Source organism: Dendrobates tinctorius, unplaced genomic scaffold, assembly GCF_039654945.1.
Source record: "Dendrobates tinctorius isolate UK_male_01 unplaced genomic scaffold, ASM3965494v1 ptg000312l, whole genome shotgun sequence".
In the NCBI taxonomy this organism is placed as follows: domain Eukaryota; kingdom Metazoa; phylum Chordata; class Amphibia; order Anura; family Dendrobatidae; genus Dendrobates; species Dendrobates tinctorius.
In genome coordinates, this window is record NW_027361979.1 from 4,587,836 (window position 1) to 4,603,457 (window position 15,622).

Consider the following 15,622-nt stretch of genomic DNA (forward strand, 5'->3'; position numbering starts at 1 on the left):
GCACATCTAAAAAAAAAAATATATATTTATATATTATAGAGTTGTGCTCAAAAGTTTACATACCTCGGCAGACTTTTTGCTTTCTTGGCCTTTTTTTCATAGATTATAAATGATAATACCAAACCTTTTTCTCCACTCATGGTTAGTGGTTGGGTGAAGCCATTTATTGTTAAACTACTGTGTTTTCTCTTTTTAAATCCTAATGACAACGCAAACCGTCCAAATGACCCTGATCAAAAGTTTACATACCCTGGTGATTTTGACCTGATAACATGCACAGAAGTTGACACAAATGGGTTTGAATGGCTGCTAAAGGTAACATCCTCACCTGTGACCTGTTAACTTTTATGCACATACACTGATTATAAGCAGAGTAAGTTTCTGGGATCCAGACAGACTGACGTTTCTGGATGAAAGATGGGGAAAGCAAAAGAATTGTCAACGGATCTGCGGATAAGGTAGTTGAACTGTATAAAACAGGAAAGGGATACAAAAATTGGTAATGCCAGTCAGCAGCGTTAAAACTGTAATTAACTGTTACGGTTGCTGTTACAGGGGGGCAATGTGGGAACAACCCGGAAGTGGACCCTCTGGGTCACGGCTCCAGAGCCCCCAAGGGCAAGCGGACCAGGTGTGGCCACCCCCTATACAGGGAGTGTTAGGGGCAGGCCCACGGAGGGTAGAACCGTGACAGCCGGAACCAAAGGGACGACTGGGGTTAAGCATGGAAAGGACACACAGGGAATCTGAGCTGTTGCAGAGAAGGACCTGGAGACCACGGAGAATGGGCAGCATACTGGGCTCAGAGGGTGGCACAGGCGGGAGGCTGCAATATAGAGAAGACACAGGTAAACACAGAATGGGGAGACAAGGCAGGAGGCAGATGGACTGAGGCAGACACAGGAGACAGGCGGGCAAGGAAAGGCAGAAGGGACAGGACAAGAGCTACCAGAAGTAGTGCAGCTAAAGACGAAGAAATGAGGCAAAGCCTGGACACAGTGAGCGCTGAAGGAGACAGCGTCACCGCAGTCAATAGTCAGGTGACTTACCTGGCCTGACGCTGATCCTAAGTAGTCGGTGGGCGCCGCCATGTTGGGGGCGGCGCCACCGCGTCATCACTCCCAGGGAGCAGAGCGCTAAGACCTTGACAGTGCGCAGGGGCCCGGCGCCGAGGCACACGGAAGCCGGGCGCGGGGATGCGCCGGGCGACAGGAGCGCGCATCAGAACGGGCAGCAGGGACCGTGACAGTACCCCCCTCTTACTCCCCTCCCTCCTATTGTTGGTGAGAAATCGTCTCATAATAAGGGGGGCATTAATATTCTCACGGGGTTCCCATGATCTCTCCTCCGGACCGAAACCCTTCCAATCAACCAAAAACAACGTTCTTCCTCTAACTGTCTTCATAGCTAATATATCACACACCTCGAAAATGTTATCTGAACTACAAGGTTGGGAAGTCTGAGCAGACGCAGAGTGAAAATGATTAAATACTGCAGGTTTGATGAGGGATACATGAAAGGTATTGGGGATTTTTAGTGAGGTGGGCAACCTTAACTTGTAGGCCACATCGTTGATACGACTCAGTATCTCAAAGGGGCCAATGTAACGTGGACCTAACTTATAGGAAGGAATTTTTAACCTGATATACCGTGAGGACAACCAAACCCTATCTCCTGGGTTATACGGGGGAGCGTCTAACCGTTTTTTGTCGGCATACCTCTTCATCCTGAGGCTAGCTTTTTCGAGGGCTTCTTTGGTCTCCCTCCAAATCAGAGGGAAGTCTGTGGACGAGGAGTCCACTGCCGGTACACCCGAGGTAAGGGAAACAGGAAGGGGAATGCTGGGGTGTTGGCCAAAAACCACAAAAAAGGGAGATTTAGAGGACGCCTCGCTTGGATGGTTGTTATAGGCGAATTCTGCCCAAGGAAGAAGAGAGACCCAGTCGTCTTGGTGAGCATTGGTGAAATGCTGAAGGTATGATGTGAGAGCTTGGTTGACTCGCTCTACTTGACCATTAGACTGGGGGTGGTAGGCTGAGGAAAAATCCAACGTTATCTTCAACAATCCGCAGAGAGCTCGCCAAAAACGGGAGGTTAATTGGACTTCTCGATCCGAGACGATATGCTGAGGAAAACCATGAAGGTGGAAGACGTGGAGTAGGAAGATCCTCGCCAACTCGGGAGCAGTAGGCAGGCTAGGCAGTGGATTGAAGTGGGCCATTTTGGAAAATCGATCCACGACCACCAATATCACCGTACATTTAGAAAAAGGAGGCAAATCAGTGATGAAATCCATAGCAACATGGGTCCAAGGATTGGCAGGCACTGGTAGCGGATGTAGGAGTCCCGAAGGAGAATGTCGAGGGACCTTATTTCAGGCGCAAGAAGGACAGGAGGCGATGAAATCCAGGACGTCTTTGTGAAGTGAAGGCCACCAATAATGACGGGAGACGAGAGAGAGAGTGTTTTTAACTCCTGCATGTCCAGAGGACTTTGACGAATGGCTCCAACGGAGGACCTTCAGTCTGTCTTTACTTCGAACAAGGGTTTTACCAGAAGGTGGGGACACCAGGTTCAGTGGGGCCACAGTAAGGATTTTGGCCGGGTTGATGAGATGTGCCGGACCCTCCTCCTTATCCACTGATAAGAATGACCGAGATAGGGCATCAGCCTTGATGTTCTTGTCCCCGTGTCGGAAGTGGAGCTCGAAGTCAAAAAGTTCGAAAAGCAGCGACCATCTGGCCTGCCGTGGGTTAAGTCTTTGAGCGGACTGAAGGTAGGCCAAATTATTGTGATCCGTGAAGATGATGAACGGATGGATGGCTCCCTCGAGAAGATGACGCCATTCCTCGAGAGGCATTTTTATGGCCAACAACTCTCTATCTCCAATGGCATAGTTCCGTTCAGGAGCGAAGAAGGCTTTAGAAAAGAATCTGCAGGTGAGAGAACGGCCGGAAGAGGATTTTTGCATAAGAACAGCTCCAGCTCCCACTTAGGATGCGTCAACTTTGAGAATAAATGGCCTATTGGTATCCGGGCGATGGAGTACAGGAGATTTCGCAAATTCTTGTTTCAAAGCTTCAAAAGCGACTTTCACATCAGGAGGCGAAAGGTTGGGATTGGCTCCTTTGCGGACAAGAGAGGAAATTGGCTTAGTCAAAGACGAGAAGTGGGGGATAAATTGCGTATAATAATTGGCAAAACCCAAAAAATGATGAATTGCCTTTACTCCGAGAGGACGTGGCCAATTGAGAACTGCTGAGACTTTCTCAGGATCCATCTCCAACCCCGAGCTCGAGACAATGTAACCAAGAAAAGGCAATGAAGTCTGCTCAAAGATGCACTTCTCCAACTTGGCAAAGAGGTGGTTCTCCCTGAGACGTAGGAGAACTTGGCGGACATCTCGACGATGTGTGGCTAGATCGGGGGAGTAAACTAAGATGTCGTCCAGGTAGACCACGACACAGGAGTAGAGGAGATCTCGAAAGATGTCGTTTACGAGTTCTTGGAGCACTGCAGGTGCGTTGCAGAGACCGAACGGCATAACCAAATATTCATAGTGCCCGTCTCGCGTGTTGAACACAGTCTTTATAGGCTCGTAGGTCGAGCTTGGTAAATACTCATGCTCCCTTCATGCGATCAAAGAGCTCAGAGATGAGAGGCAGGGGGTATTTGTTCTTTACTGTGATGCGATTCAGGCCACGATAGTCGATGTACGGGCGCAGAGACCCATCCTTCTTGACAAAAAAGAAGCCTGCTCCTGCAGGGGACGAAGACTTCCGAATGAAGCCTCTGGCCGGGTTGTCTTGAATGTATTCAGACATGGCTTGGGTCTCTGCCGAGGAGGGAGGATAAATTCTACCATGAGGAGGGGTGGCACCCGGAACGAGCACGATGGGGCAGTCGTAGGGACGGTGCGGAGGAAGAGTCTCAGCTTCTCTCTTGTTGAAGACATCCGAAAAAACACTGTAAGCCAACGGCAATCCGGAGGGAACAGGAGGACGGGGATACCTACGGGACGCACCAACAGCAGAAACCGAGCCCGACAGGACTCCCCCCAACGCAAGACGTTGCCACTATGCCAATCCAAAGTGGGCTCGTGGAGCCGCAGCCAAGGAAGCCTGAGAAAGATAGGATGGGAGATACCTGCTAAGACATAGAATGTAACTTTCTCCTTGTGCAGGGCCCCTATTTGCAACTCCACCTCTTGGGTGACAATTGTAACTTTCTCTTGCAAGGGTCGACCATCTACAGATGCGAGAACCTGGGGATTTTCCAAGGTCCTCACAGGGACAGAAAGTTTGTTAGCTTCCTCAAGCCTAATAAAATTTCCGGTGGCGCCCGACTCCACATAGGCCACTAGAGAAGCCCTCTTCCCACCTACATGCAAGAGGACAGACAAAGTGAAGGGTTGAGAGGTATCACATACGCCTAGGGAGGCCTCTCTTACCTGGCCTAGGCGGAGAAGTTTTCCGGACGATCAGGACAAGATCGGAGCAAATGGCAATTACTGCCGCAGTAGAAACAAAGGCCCTGGAGACTTCTCTCCCTACGACGCTGGTCAGAGAGCTTAAGGCGGTACACCTGCATAGGTTCTGGCGCAGAAGTAGAAGCGGAGATCCTTGGTCGGGGACTGGGCGGTCTGCGAACCGAAGATAATGGATGGGGAACCCTTCTCTCCCGAGCCCGTTCCTGGAACCGGAGATCAATCAGGGTGGCCAGAGAAATCAGATCTACCAGGGCAGTGGGGGTATCCCGACCAGCAAGCTCATCCTTTATACGGCTCGAGAGACCTCGCCAAAAGGCGCCCACCAACGCCTCGTTGTTCCAGCCTAAATCAGAGGACAAGGTCCTAAACTGTATGGCGTACTGGCCCACGGTTTGAGAACCTTGGCAGAGGTTAAACAGAGCCTCAGTGGTGGAGGCAAGACGACCCGGTTCGTCAAATACCCGAAAAGTGTCCAAAAAAAAACGGATAACTGGGTGACCGCAGGGTCATCACGCTCCCAGAGGGGATTGACCCAAGCCAAAGCATCCCCCTCGAAATGGGAGATGATGAAGGCCACCTTAGCACGGTCTGTAGGATATTGCTGGGGCAGGAGCTCAAAATGAAGGCGGCACTGGTTTAAAAAACCCCGACTCAATTTTGCATCACCGTTATACCGGGGAGGTTTGGCTAACCGCGGAGGAGGGTGAGAAACCGGAGCAGGAGGAGGGGCTGAGGCGGCCGACTGCAAGGAAAGTAAGCGACCGTCCACTGAAGCCATGTAATTGAGGATATGTGTCTGAGTGTCACGCTGCTGAGCCAGCTCTTGTTGTAAGCCCGCCAACTGAGCGGCATTACCAGGGTCAGAGGATTGGAGAGCAGAAAGGCACGAGTCCATGGTTTTCATAAAGGACATAATGCGCGTCTGATTCTCCCGAAGGAAAACTAACTCTTTTACCACAGCCGAGGCTCCGGCGGGATCCATGGCTTGACTATGCTGTTACGTTTGCTGTTACAGGGGGGCAATGTGGGAACAACCCGGAAGTGGACCCTCTGGGTCACGGGTCCAGAGCCCCGAGGGCGAGCGGACCAGGTGTGGCCACCCCCTATACAGGGAGTGTTAGGGGCAGGCCCATGGAGGGTAGAACCGTGACAGCTGGAACCAAAGGGACGACTGGGGTTAAGCCTGGAAAGGACACACAGGGAATCTGAGATGTTGCAGAGAAGGACCTGGAGACCACGGAGAATGGGCAGCGTACTGGGCTCAGAGGGTTGCACAGGCAGGAGTCTGCAATAGAGAGAAGACACAGGTAAACACAGAATAGGAGACAAGGCAGGCGGACTGAGGCAGACACAGGAGACAAAGGCGGGCAAGGAAAGGCAGAAGGGACAGGATGAGAGCTACCAGAAGTAGTGCAGCTAAAGGCGAAGAAATGAGGCAAGGCCTGGACACAGTGAGCGCTAAAGGAGACAGCATCACCGCAGTCGATAGTCAGGCGACTTACCTGGCCTGACGCTGATGCTAAGTAGTCGGTGGGCGCCGCCATGTTGGGGGCGGCGCCACCACGTCATCACTCCCAGGGAGCAGAGCGCCGGGACCTTGACAGTGCGCAGGCGCCCGGCGCCGGGGCACACAGAAGCAGGGCGCGGGGATGCGCCGGGCAACAGGAGCGCTCCGGGAGGTGCGCGCATCAGAACGGGCAGCAGGGACCGTGACATTAACAAATAGAAAATCACAATTGTCCACAACTGCCGGGAAAATTGTTTGGGGTGCAAAGAAAAACCCACAAATAACATCAGCTGAAAAAATACTGGACTCTCTAAAAACTAGTGGTGTGGCTGTTTCAAGATGCCCAATAAGGAGGCACTTGAAGAAAAATGGGCTGCATGGTTGAGTCGCCAGAAGAAAGCCATTACAGCGCAAATGCCACAAAGTATCTCACCTACAACACACAAAACAGCACAGAGACAAGCCTCAAAACTTCTAGAACAAGGTAATTTTGAGTGATGAAACCAAAATTGAACCTTTTGGCCACAACCATAAACGTTACATTTGGAGAGAGGTCAAGAAGGCCTATGATGAAAGGAACACCGTTCCTACTGTAAGGCTGTGTGCCCACATTGCGTTTTTTTAAGCGTTTCCACAGCGTTTGTGCTGGATCAGACGCTGCAGAAACGCTTAAAAGAAGCTTCACATTAAATTGCATACATTTTTGGCTTCTTGTGCCAATGCATGCGTTTTTAAACGCTCAGGAAGCGCTTAGCAGCTAAAAACGCAGCATGCTCATTAATTTCTGCATTGCTGAGCGTTTTTAGCCTTTGCCAACGTTCCCAGAAAACGTGCTGAGAAAAACGCGTCAAAAACGCACTTTTTTTGTGTAAGAAACGGCGGAAATAAAACGCGCATTTTCTGGGAAGGAGCATTTAAAAACGCTGTCGTGGGCACATATCCTTAAGTGCGGAATTGGATCGCTGATGTTTTAGAGATGTGTGAGCTACAAAGGCACAGGAAACTTGGTCAAAGTTGAAGGAAAGATGAAAGCAGCATGTTATCAGCAAATACGGGAGGCAAATTTGCAATCATCAGTCCAGAAGCGGTGCATGGAACGTACTTGTACGTTCTAGCATGACAACAATCCATATTGACCTGTCATTGGCTACAGCAGAACAAATTGAAGGTTCTGGAATGACATCTCTGTTTCCTGACCTCAATATCATTGAGCCACTCTAGGGAGATCTCAAGAGCGCAGTTCATGCTAGACAGCCCAGGAATTTACAGGAACACGAGGTTTTTTGCTTTTTGCCAAGAAGAGTGGGTAGCTTTACCATCTGAGAAAATAAAGAACCTCATCCACAACTATCACAAAAGACTTGAAGCTGATGATAGAGGGGGCAATACACGGTATTAAGAAAGGGGTATGTGATCTTTTGATCAGGGTCATTTGGATGTTTTGGGTTGTCATTACGATTTATATAGATATATATCTGTCCAACTATATTCAACAGAAGGTCTGACCTGTCAACATACCTACATACCTTTCGGTCATTTAAAAACAATTTATATATTTTTCACTACATAACCTTCAGCAACAGTGGACAGCCTCCTAACATTTTTTTTAGTCATTTGTGAGCTATTTGTATGTTTTGGCTGGATGTTTCTTCCACTGCAGATCTCTCAAGCTATAGAATGTCTGAATTTTTTTTTCCTTATAGCAGCTTAGTTTACAACAGTTCATATTTTCCTTCTTAACCATTCTTGTATACTGTTGGATGTGTGATTTGTGTTATTATCTTGCTGATCGATTCAAACCTAGTTTTCTTATATTTGGGAAACATTAGGCTCCAAAATTATTTGATAATCTTCTCATTTCATTGTTCATATAACACATTCAAGGTCTCATGTCCTAGAGGCGATGAAAGTAGGGTGGTATTTTCATTATAGGCATCATTTTGTTGTCAATAAACATGACGCTGGTGCCCACTGCAATAAGCTCTAGTTTAGTTTCTTGTCCATACAACATTTTAGCAGAAGTATTGTGATACAGTTTAGTGACTATTTTTTATGCCTTTCTTCATGTGGGTTCTGGTTGGCCTTCACTATTAAACACCAGTTTTTGTTCTGTGTGCAGCTTTGAAACCATCACCATCAGATGCCTCCAGTTGAGGCTAAAGTGCTTCGAATGTTGTATGTGGTTTCTTTGCACATTTCAAACCAGCTTTAGGTTTCTTTTTACCCTTTTTTCCTCTCTTCATCCAAAATGTTCTCAACTGTTCCTCGACTAGCAAACTTCTTGATAACATTTAAAACCGTTGAAGCCGGGATGCCATGATATTTGGAGATCCTTGTCTTTACGAACAAGAAAGAGGAATAAGGCTATGTGCACACGTATGCAGATAATTTCTGCATAAAAACAGGACTCCTTCCCAGAAAACGCGTGTTTTTTCCTCGCATTTTCTGCACGTTTTTTGTGGGGGGGTTTTCAGCACGTCCCCAAACACATAGAAAATAGCCAGAAATGCGAAATTTACCGCAAAATTAATGAGCATGCTGCATCTTTTATCACGAAGCGTTTTTTTTTCGCGGAAAAAACGCATCAATATGCACAAAAAGTGCAAAATGCATTAAAATGAATGGGATGCTTCTTTTAAGCGTTTTTTGAGCGGATTTTTTGGTAAATCCGCGAAAAAAAGCGCAACGTGTGAACACAGCCTAAAACTGGCATTTTCATACATCCTATGTTGCAGCCCTATGTATGGTACGGCTCTAAAGCTGAGGTAGCACCTTACCTGCCATATGCTGGCTGTGTTACACAGCATCTGTCAGTATATAACGATGAGAGCGTACTACTGTCGATGGAGTTTAACCATTTAGATGCCACTGTAAATCTCTGACAGTGGAATTTAAGTGAGATGCATATTCCATTGCCCTATGTTCTACTGAGTGGAGCCAGGCATCATAGCGCTGTCTTGGCTGAGCTGCCCTGATGGCAGCCCTGTTATTATACTTTGTGTTAGCTAACAGCTTATTTCCAGAAAATATACAATCATTACTACTTGTGCCAGTGACCCTATTCCTTCACATCTCCTCCAGTCCGTTTTCCCAGCTGTCACCACTCAACTAAACCTAAATAAAATATGTAACATTTCTCATTTAGTATCTTTCCCTCCTTTTTCAAATATGCCAGCATACACCCATTACTTAAAAAAACATCCCACAACCATAACTACGCTGCTATTTACAGACCTGTCTCTTATCTCCCCTTCATTTCTAAACTTCTAGAATGTTTGGTCCACTCCTGTCTAATATGCTATATCTTAGCTAATGCTCTTCTTGACCCTTTACAATCTAGGTTTCGCTCCTTACACTCTATTGAAACTGCCCTTACTAAAGTCTCTAAGGATTTAATAACCATTAAATGTCATGGTCACTACTCCCCGTGGATTCTCTTGGATCTCTGTGCAGCATTTGATACTGTGGATCATCAGCTCCTCCTCACTATGCTCCATTCACTTTATCTTTTGCTGGCTCCTTTTCCTCTCCTCTTCCCCTTACTGTCGGGGTTCCTCCTCTTCTTCCAATATACTGCCTCTATTGGACAAACCATCAACAGATTTGTTTTTCAGTACCATCTACCATATTTTTCGAATTATAAAGCGCACTTCTTTTCCCCCAAAATTTTTGGGGAAAATGGGGTTGCGTCTTATAATGCGGATATACCTTACCGGCCATGGTGGAACATGGTCCCGGGGTCACTGCTGGAACAGGAAAGAGTGGAGCGTTGCTGCAGGACGCAGGCTGGGATGAGGGGATGTTCAGATGTACGCCATTGTGGGTGAAAATTGTTGCGGTGCTCTGTGGTGCAGGGGGCTCCTCCGGAATTTTATGAAAGCCTGGAGCCCCCCGCATATCCATTACTGCGATGTGGTGGCCTCTGGGAAAATGGCCACCAGGGACGGCGCATGCTCTGATTAAGATCTCGGCAACAAGCTCTCATCCCGAGATCTCAGCACTCAATCTTAGCATGCAAACTTGGCAACATTTTATTTAGGTGTATCCATATAAATGGCCCACCCTGTACATTTTTTTTATTTTGATCCCTGTGATAGTCTACCACAGTGATCAGAATGAACCAAAAGGAGAAATCTCCTATTGTTACCTGGTGCCGGGCGGCAGATCTTGACAGATACACTGTTTATTCCGTGAACAATGGTGATCGCAACACTGACCCGAATCATGTTCTTTGGGGTCTCAGGTAGCCGAGACCCTGGAGATTTTTCAACGCTTGGGGGCGCTAACTCCTTATTTCTCAGCATCATTAAAAAGCAGCACTAAGGAATAAGTACCCTTAAATGCAGGTGTTAAAAGGTGTATCGGTGGTTGTTAAGGGGTTAATAGCCCTCTATCTGTACTGTAGACATACTGGCTGGTGCCCGGTTCATGCAACTTAATGTGAATACCCCATTTATTTTCATGTTGGCTGGACCATACAGTATAAGTACTTTTTACCATGTTACCATGTCTCCCTTATTTCATCATATATTGTAAGCTCCTCTTGGAATCTGCTGAATTATGTGTTAACTCTGTTATGTCTTTACTGTCTATATAAGTACGCTCTGAAGAGTATTGTGCTGCGGAATATGTTGGCGCTATAGAAATACAATTTATTATCGCTTATAGATGATAGTACATATTCAAATAAAATCTGAAAACCTGACCTGTAAGCATGTGGTGGGCAGCTGCATGTATATACAGATCACTTAGTAAAGATATACTTTAGAATGTCAGGCAAAACAAAATAAATAATTTTATGTGTCTAGTATTAGATTTTACAAGATTAATTCCAGTTCAATTATTTTTTTTTATTGTACTGCCAAAAGCTAAAACTTGCAACTGAGAAAGTAACTCTGTGAATTATTTTATTTTTCTCTCCTCATTACCATAGGTTCATGGTCATAAAGCTGCCTGGGAAGACCCAGTGGAGTGGGTTAGAGACACCCTACCCTGGCCTTTGGCCCAACAGGATCAGTCAAAGTTGTTGCACCTGCCACAACCCAGTATGGGTACCAGTCTCTCAGTATCACCTCCTAGAGAACACCTTGTGAAAGAATCACCTCCATCGTCTTTGGAGACAGACCCACTGGTATACTTTATTAAAAGTCTATAAATTAACACGACTTTGTTCACATTCCGTTACATTCAATGAATGCACAGAGAAAGTATCCCACCATGTGCACAGACTGTAAACTTTCAGTATATGACTGCACTCCATAGAGTTGAATATTTCATCCTTTGGCTCCTATACTAAAGAAAAGTTTAGTATGTTTTTTAGTACAGCAAATAGAAGGAATGGCAAATATAATTTTTGAACATATGCCAAAATAACGCTTTTTTGGCATATGGTGGGTTACTTGGTCTATATGGGGGCACTTGGTATATGCATCAGGAGTAAATATGCATATGACACATATGAAACACACAACAGTATTGAAAAAAGTAATTCATTTCACCAAAGTTTGATATTATGAAAAGGAATTTTTATCATTATTTCTTTTCAGTGTTTGCAAAGTAACAATAATCGGTATATGTACCCACCTTATAAGTCAAAAGAAAACACTAGATATCATATAAGTGCTCTTGTTTTAGAAATTGGCTTCAGCAACTTCTGATCATTTAGGGACAAGTTTGGGCATAGTTACAGCACCCATAAGATTTGGCACTGGGCTTTCTCAAAGCTCCAACCAGCAAATCTCCATATTTTGCAGTAATGCGAGTGTAGGGGCATTATTGCTATAACTATGCATATTTGTCTTATCTTTACATGGAAATGGTGAGTAGTAGCACGGAATATTCAATAGCAACCAGTTAAATACATAAAAATGATGAGCCTCCATAGGAAATTAGGCTGATTCCCCCCCCCCCACCCAAAAAAAATAAACAACTATTTGTTGAGGTAGATGGGGTCAATGCACATAGATACTTCCCAAGTTTTAAAGACGAAGAGGAACATGTATTGCAGCACTTACAAAGAAATAATGCCGTTATTGGAGCCCCTTAATGTTCTTCACTCAGTTTAAAACCACCCAGGAGTATGATGCCCCCTCACAAAATTTTATACTTTACAATAAATTCCCGAACACTATTTACTTCCATAAAACACCTCACACAAAGTATGATACTCCCTCAGTTAATTCCCCCACCCAAATTTCCCCAAAGTACACAGCATACATACAGTATGATGCCCTTACAGTGCTCCAAACACAGTATGATACCGCTGCTACAGTGCTCCCAATACAGTATAATGTCTCCACAGCACCCTCCAACGCAGTATAATGCACCCAAAGCCCCCTAACACCGTAGGATTCCCTACAGTGCTGATCACACTATACTATTCCCACAGTACCTCCCGCAGTCATCCCCAACACAGTTTAATGCCCACACAGTGGCCCCAACACAGTATGGTGCACCCACAGTCTATATCCTAGCTTGCTGCCCACACAGCTCCTCCCACAATATAATATCTAAACTGTTTCCCCCTCACACAGTATGATAACACTCATAGACCCCCCAGACACACAGTACTGATTGCCCCCAAATTGTATGATGGCCTCAGCAACTGCCCACAGAGTATGATGGCCCCCACACCATATGATTCCCCCACAGCTCCTCCACACAGTATGATTCACCTACACATATTATAAAGCACCCAAGGTGATTCCACCCTACAGTATGATGCTCCAGGTGTACTCCCCACCACAGCATGATGTCCTTAGTTTGTCCCCACACATGATGAGAACCCGCAGCTCCCCCACAAGTACTCGCCTAAAAAAAATACTTAGCCCTGTTTCCCAGTAGTGCTAATCCGTACTAAGTGCAGACAGTGGCTCCACACAGATGCCCAGGCTGAATAGTGGAGTAGGGAGCCGAAAGCAGCTTTTTATGTCCTTAGTCCTGAAGATGCAGATACTGTTAAAGTCAAGATGGCAGGAGGGGGCCGCTGGGGACCTCCCAACTCACAGGCCACATAGTGGCTCTGTGGTCTTCTGCTATCAGCAGTATGCCACTAGTAGCAGACATATTGGGTAATTCGAATTTTGTAGCATCTGAAAATTTGGAAGAGGAGTACAGTACATGACTTTATAGTTGCTTATTTTCATTATTTGTTAGAAGCACTTTTTAACTAGAAATTTTAGCAAGGAATTCTTTCATGGGCCTTTGTTATTAAAAAAAGGATTTGACTCCCATGCCAGTTACCAAACTGATCCTTTCTGTGTCTTTGTCTTGCAGATGGCGATGCTTTTAAAACTACAAGAAGCAGCCAATTATATTGAATCACCTGACAGAGAGACAATGTGTGACAGTGATCTATCTTCCACCATCTGAAGATTCTAACATCTTCTGAAAGTTGTCTAAAATCACAATAGGGAAACTTATCCTCTATACAATACTATAGTTGCAAAATGGAGAGGGATTGAATTAGTAGGATTTAGTCTGTGTATTCAACATTTTATACCTTATTTCAACTGTATTGCCTAATAATTATGCTATCCTGTCTCAGAAATCAACTATTGCTACAGATTGAAGCATTTTTTAAATTATTTTTTTTATTATTACTACGGAAAATTAACAAGTCAAGTTTTAGGAGGAAGCTGTGTTTTCTTCTTTTCTTTCTTATATCTTACCCATAATTCCCAAGCCTGACTACTAAGTATTAATTAATAACACCATGGATGGCATCTTCTTTTGCCAAGAACAAAAGAGGTAGTTGTTGTTTTTTTTTATATACTCGAGTAGAAAATAGGAAACCGTTTTGTTCAGTTTCAAGACTGTTATTAGTATAACTGTACTTCCTAGATGAAACTTTGACAGATATTATCGGAATGTATGATCGTCAGCTTTTGGATAAGCAATTCTTCTTTAATAATGTAAGTTGTTATTCATGCAGTCCAGTTTTGATCCAATGTTTGATGTTTTTCATTCCGAAACCAAGAAATGAAGAAAAAATATTAAAAAAAAAGGGCAAAACACATCAAAAGCTGCACCAAACTGTGCCGTGTGGACTGAACATAAATATAATTTCTTCCGTGAAGCATATTCCTCATGCCATTCTTATGTCTTTCTTCTCTTGCTTCCATTTGCAATCCCCCCTCCTCTGCTTTCTCTCAAGAGCAGGCCAGACGTAATGTCTGGGTCATATATACTGCTAGATATCGTTCTACAGGTGAATAGTTCTAATTTTCAGTATGAAATATAGGGGTTCATTGTGGCCCCCTAAATACCAAGAATCACACAGTGAAGAGCCTTGTGGAACAAACTACAGCTTGGCAGGATTCTGTGAAATACTAAACATTACATTAAACAAAGGATATACAACATAACTGTGATTTCAGGGCACTAAATAGGGATATTTAATTACATAAATTTGAATTATTTGTTTATTTCAGTTTTAATATATATTCCATGATTCTTGTATTATGCAAATTTGTTAAATAAGTAAAAAAAAAATATATATATATATACATCCAACCTGGTAGTTACTGAAATCCTGCATGTTTTGCAGAACTCTGCTTGACAAGCCTCACCCAAGTGACTTAAAGCAAGTGATCAATACATTAAATCATTACAGCTTGGAAAAGATGATCTGAATTCAGTATTACAGTCTGCCGTATAACTCGTGCGAGGATCGCAATCCTCGGTGCTGGCTGTCTGCTGTCCTGACCTGAGCGTGACAGCTGCATAGAAACACATCACACTGTCACGCTCAGGTCGGCAGAGGTGCTGGGCCAATCTGTCGACTGCGATGCGATCATCGCACGAGTTATACAGAAGTCTGTTGGTTCCCTTACGGTGGAAAATCAAATGTTCATTGTGACGGACCTTTCATCAACAAGTAGCCACTTTAGTGTCAGTATGGAGTAAAGCCATTGCGATCACACTGAAATGTACCCCACACCCAGTGCCAAGTTGTTTCATTCATGTTTTAGTAATACAGTTGAAAATAGCAATGTGGGATATCTGCTAAATTCTGGACCAACATTGACCCAGTCCTTTACTCACATTATATATGTATCTTACTCAGATCTGCATAGATCGGAAACTATGAAACACTTGCTTTCTCAGTCATTTATCATAAATCTGGATTTTGAACCCATAATCATTGCAGGTAGCAGATCTCATCCTAAACCACGATTGTTTGAGTAGTAGAGATATATGTAAAATTGTGTAACAGCGAGAAGATAAGTCTAAAGGCCCCGTCACACACAGCGAGATCGCTGATTTTGTGACGCCACAGCGATCTCGCTGTGTGTGACACACATCAGCGACCAGCCCCCCTGCTGGGTATCGCTGATCGCGCTTGAACGTCCTGGGCCGTTTTTTGATCGTTGGTCTCCCGCTGGCCAGCATGCATCGCTGCGTGTGGCAGCGAGAGACCAGCGATCAGCGACGCTGGTTTCCAATGTAAACAGCGGGTATCTTAAGAGCCACGCGGCTCTTAGATACCCGCTGTTTACATTGGAAACCAGCGTGCACGCTGGTCCTGATTGCAGGAGGGGCTGTCTATGTGACAGCTCACCAGCAATAAGCAAACTATGTCCCAGCGATCCCATCCACGTCGGATCGTTGGTGGGATCGCTGGG

General features: G+C 45.1%; 1 protein-coding gene across 3 annotated transcripts in view; it reads left to right on the plus strand.

The window, feature by feature from the left end:
• NAV1 (neuron navigator 1) overlaps positions 1-14,362 on the plus strand; it is a 241,865-nt gene extending 227,503 nt beyond the window's left edge. For all 3 annotated transcript variants that reach the window (XM_073561054.1, XM_073561055.1, XM_073561057.1), the window contains 2 exons: positions 10,930-11,127; positions 13,272-14,362. In XM_073561054.1, coding sequence (XP_073417155.1) covers positions 10,930-11,127; positions 13,272-13,367 — 294 coding nt within the window. In that variant the 3' untranslated portion in view covers positions 13,368-14,362. The remainder of the gene's footprint in view (positions 1-10,929; positions 11,128-13,271) is intronic.
• The last annotated feature ends 1,260 nt before the right edge of the window (positions 14,363-15,622 follow it).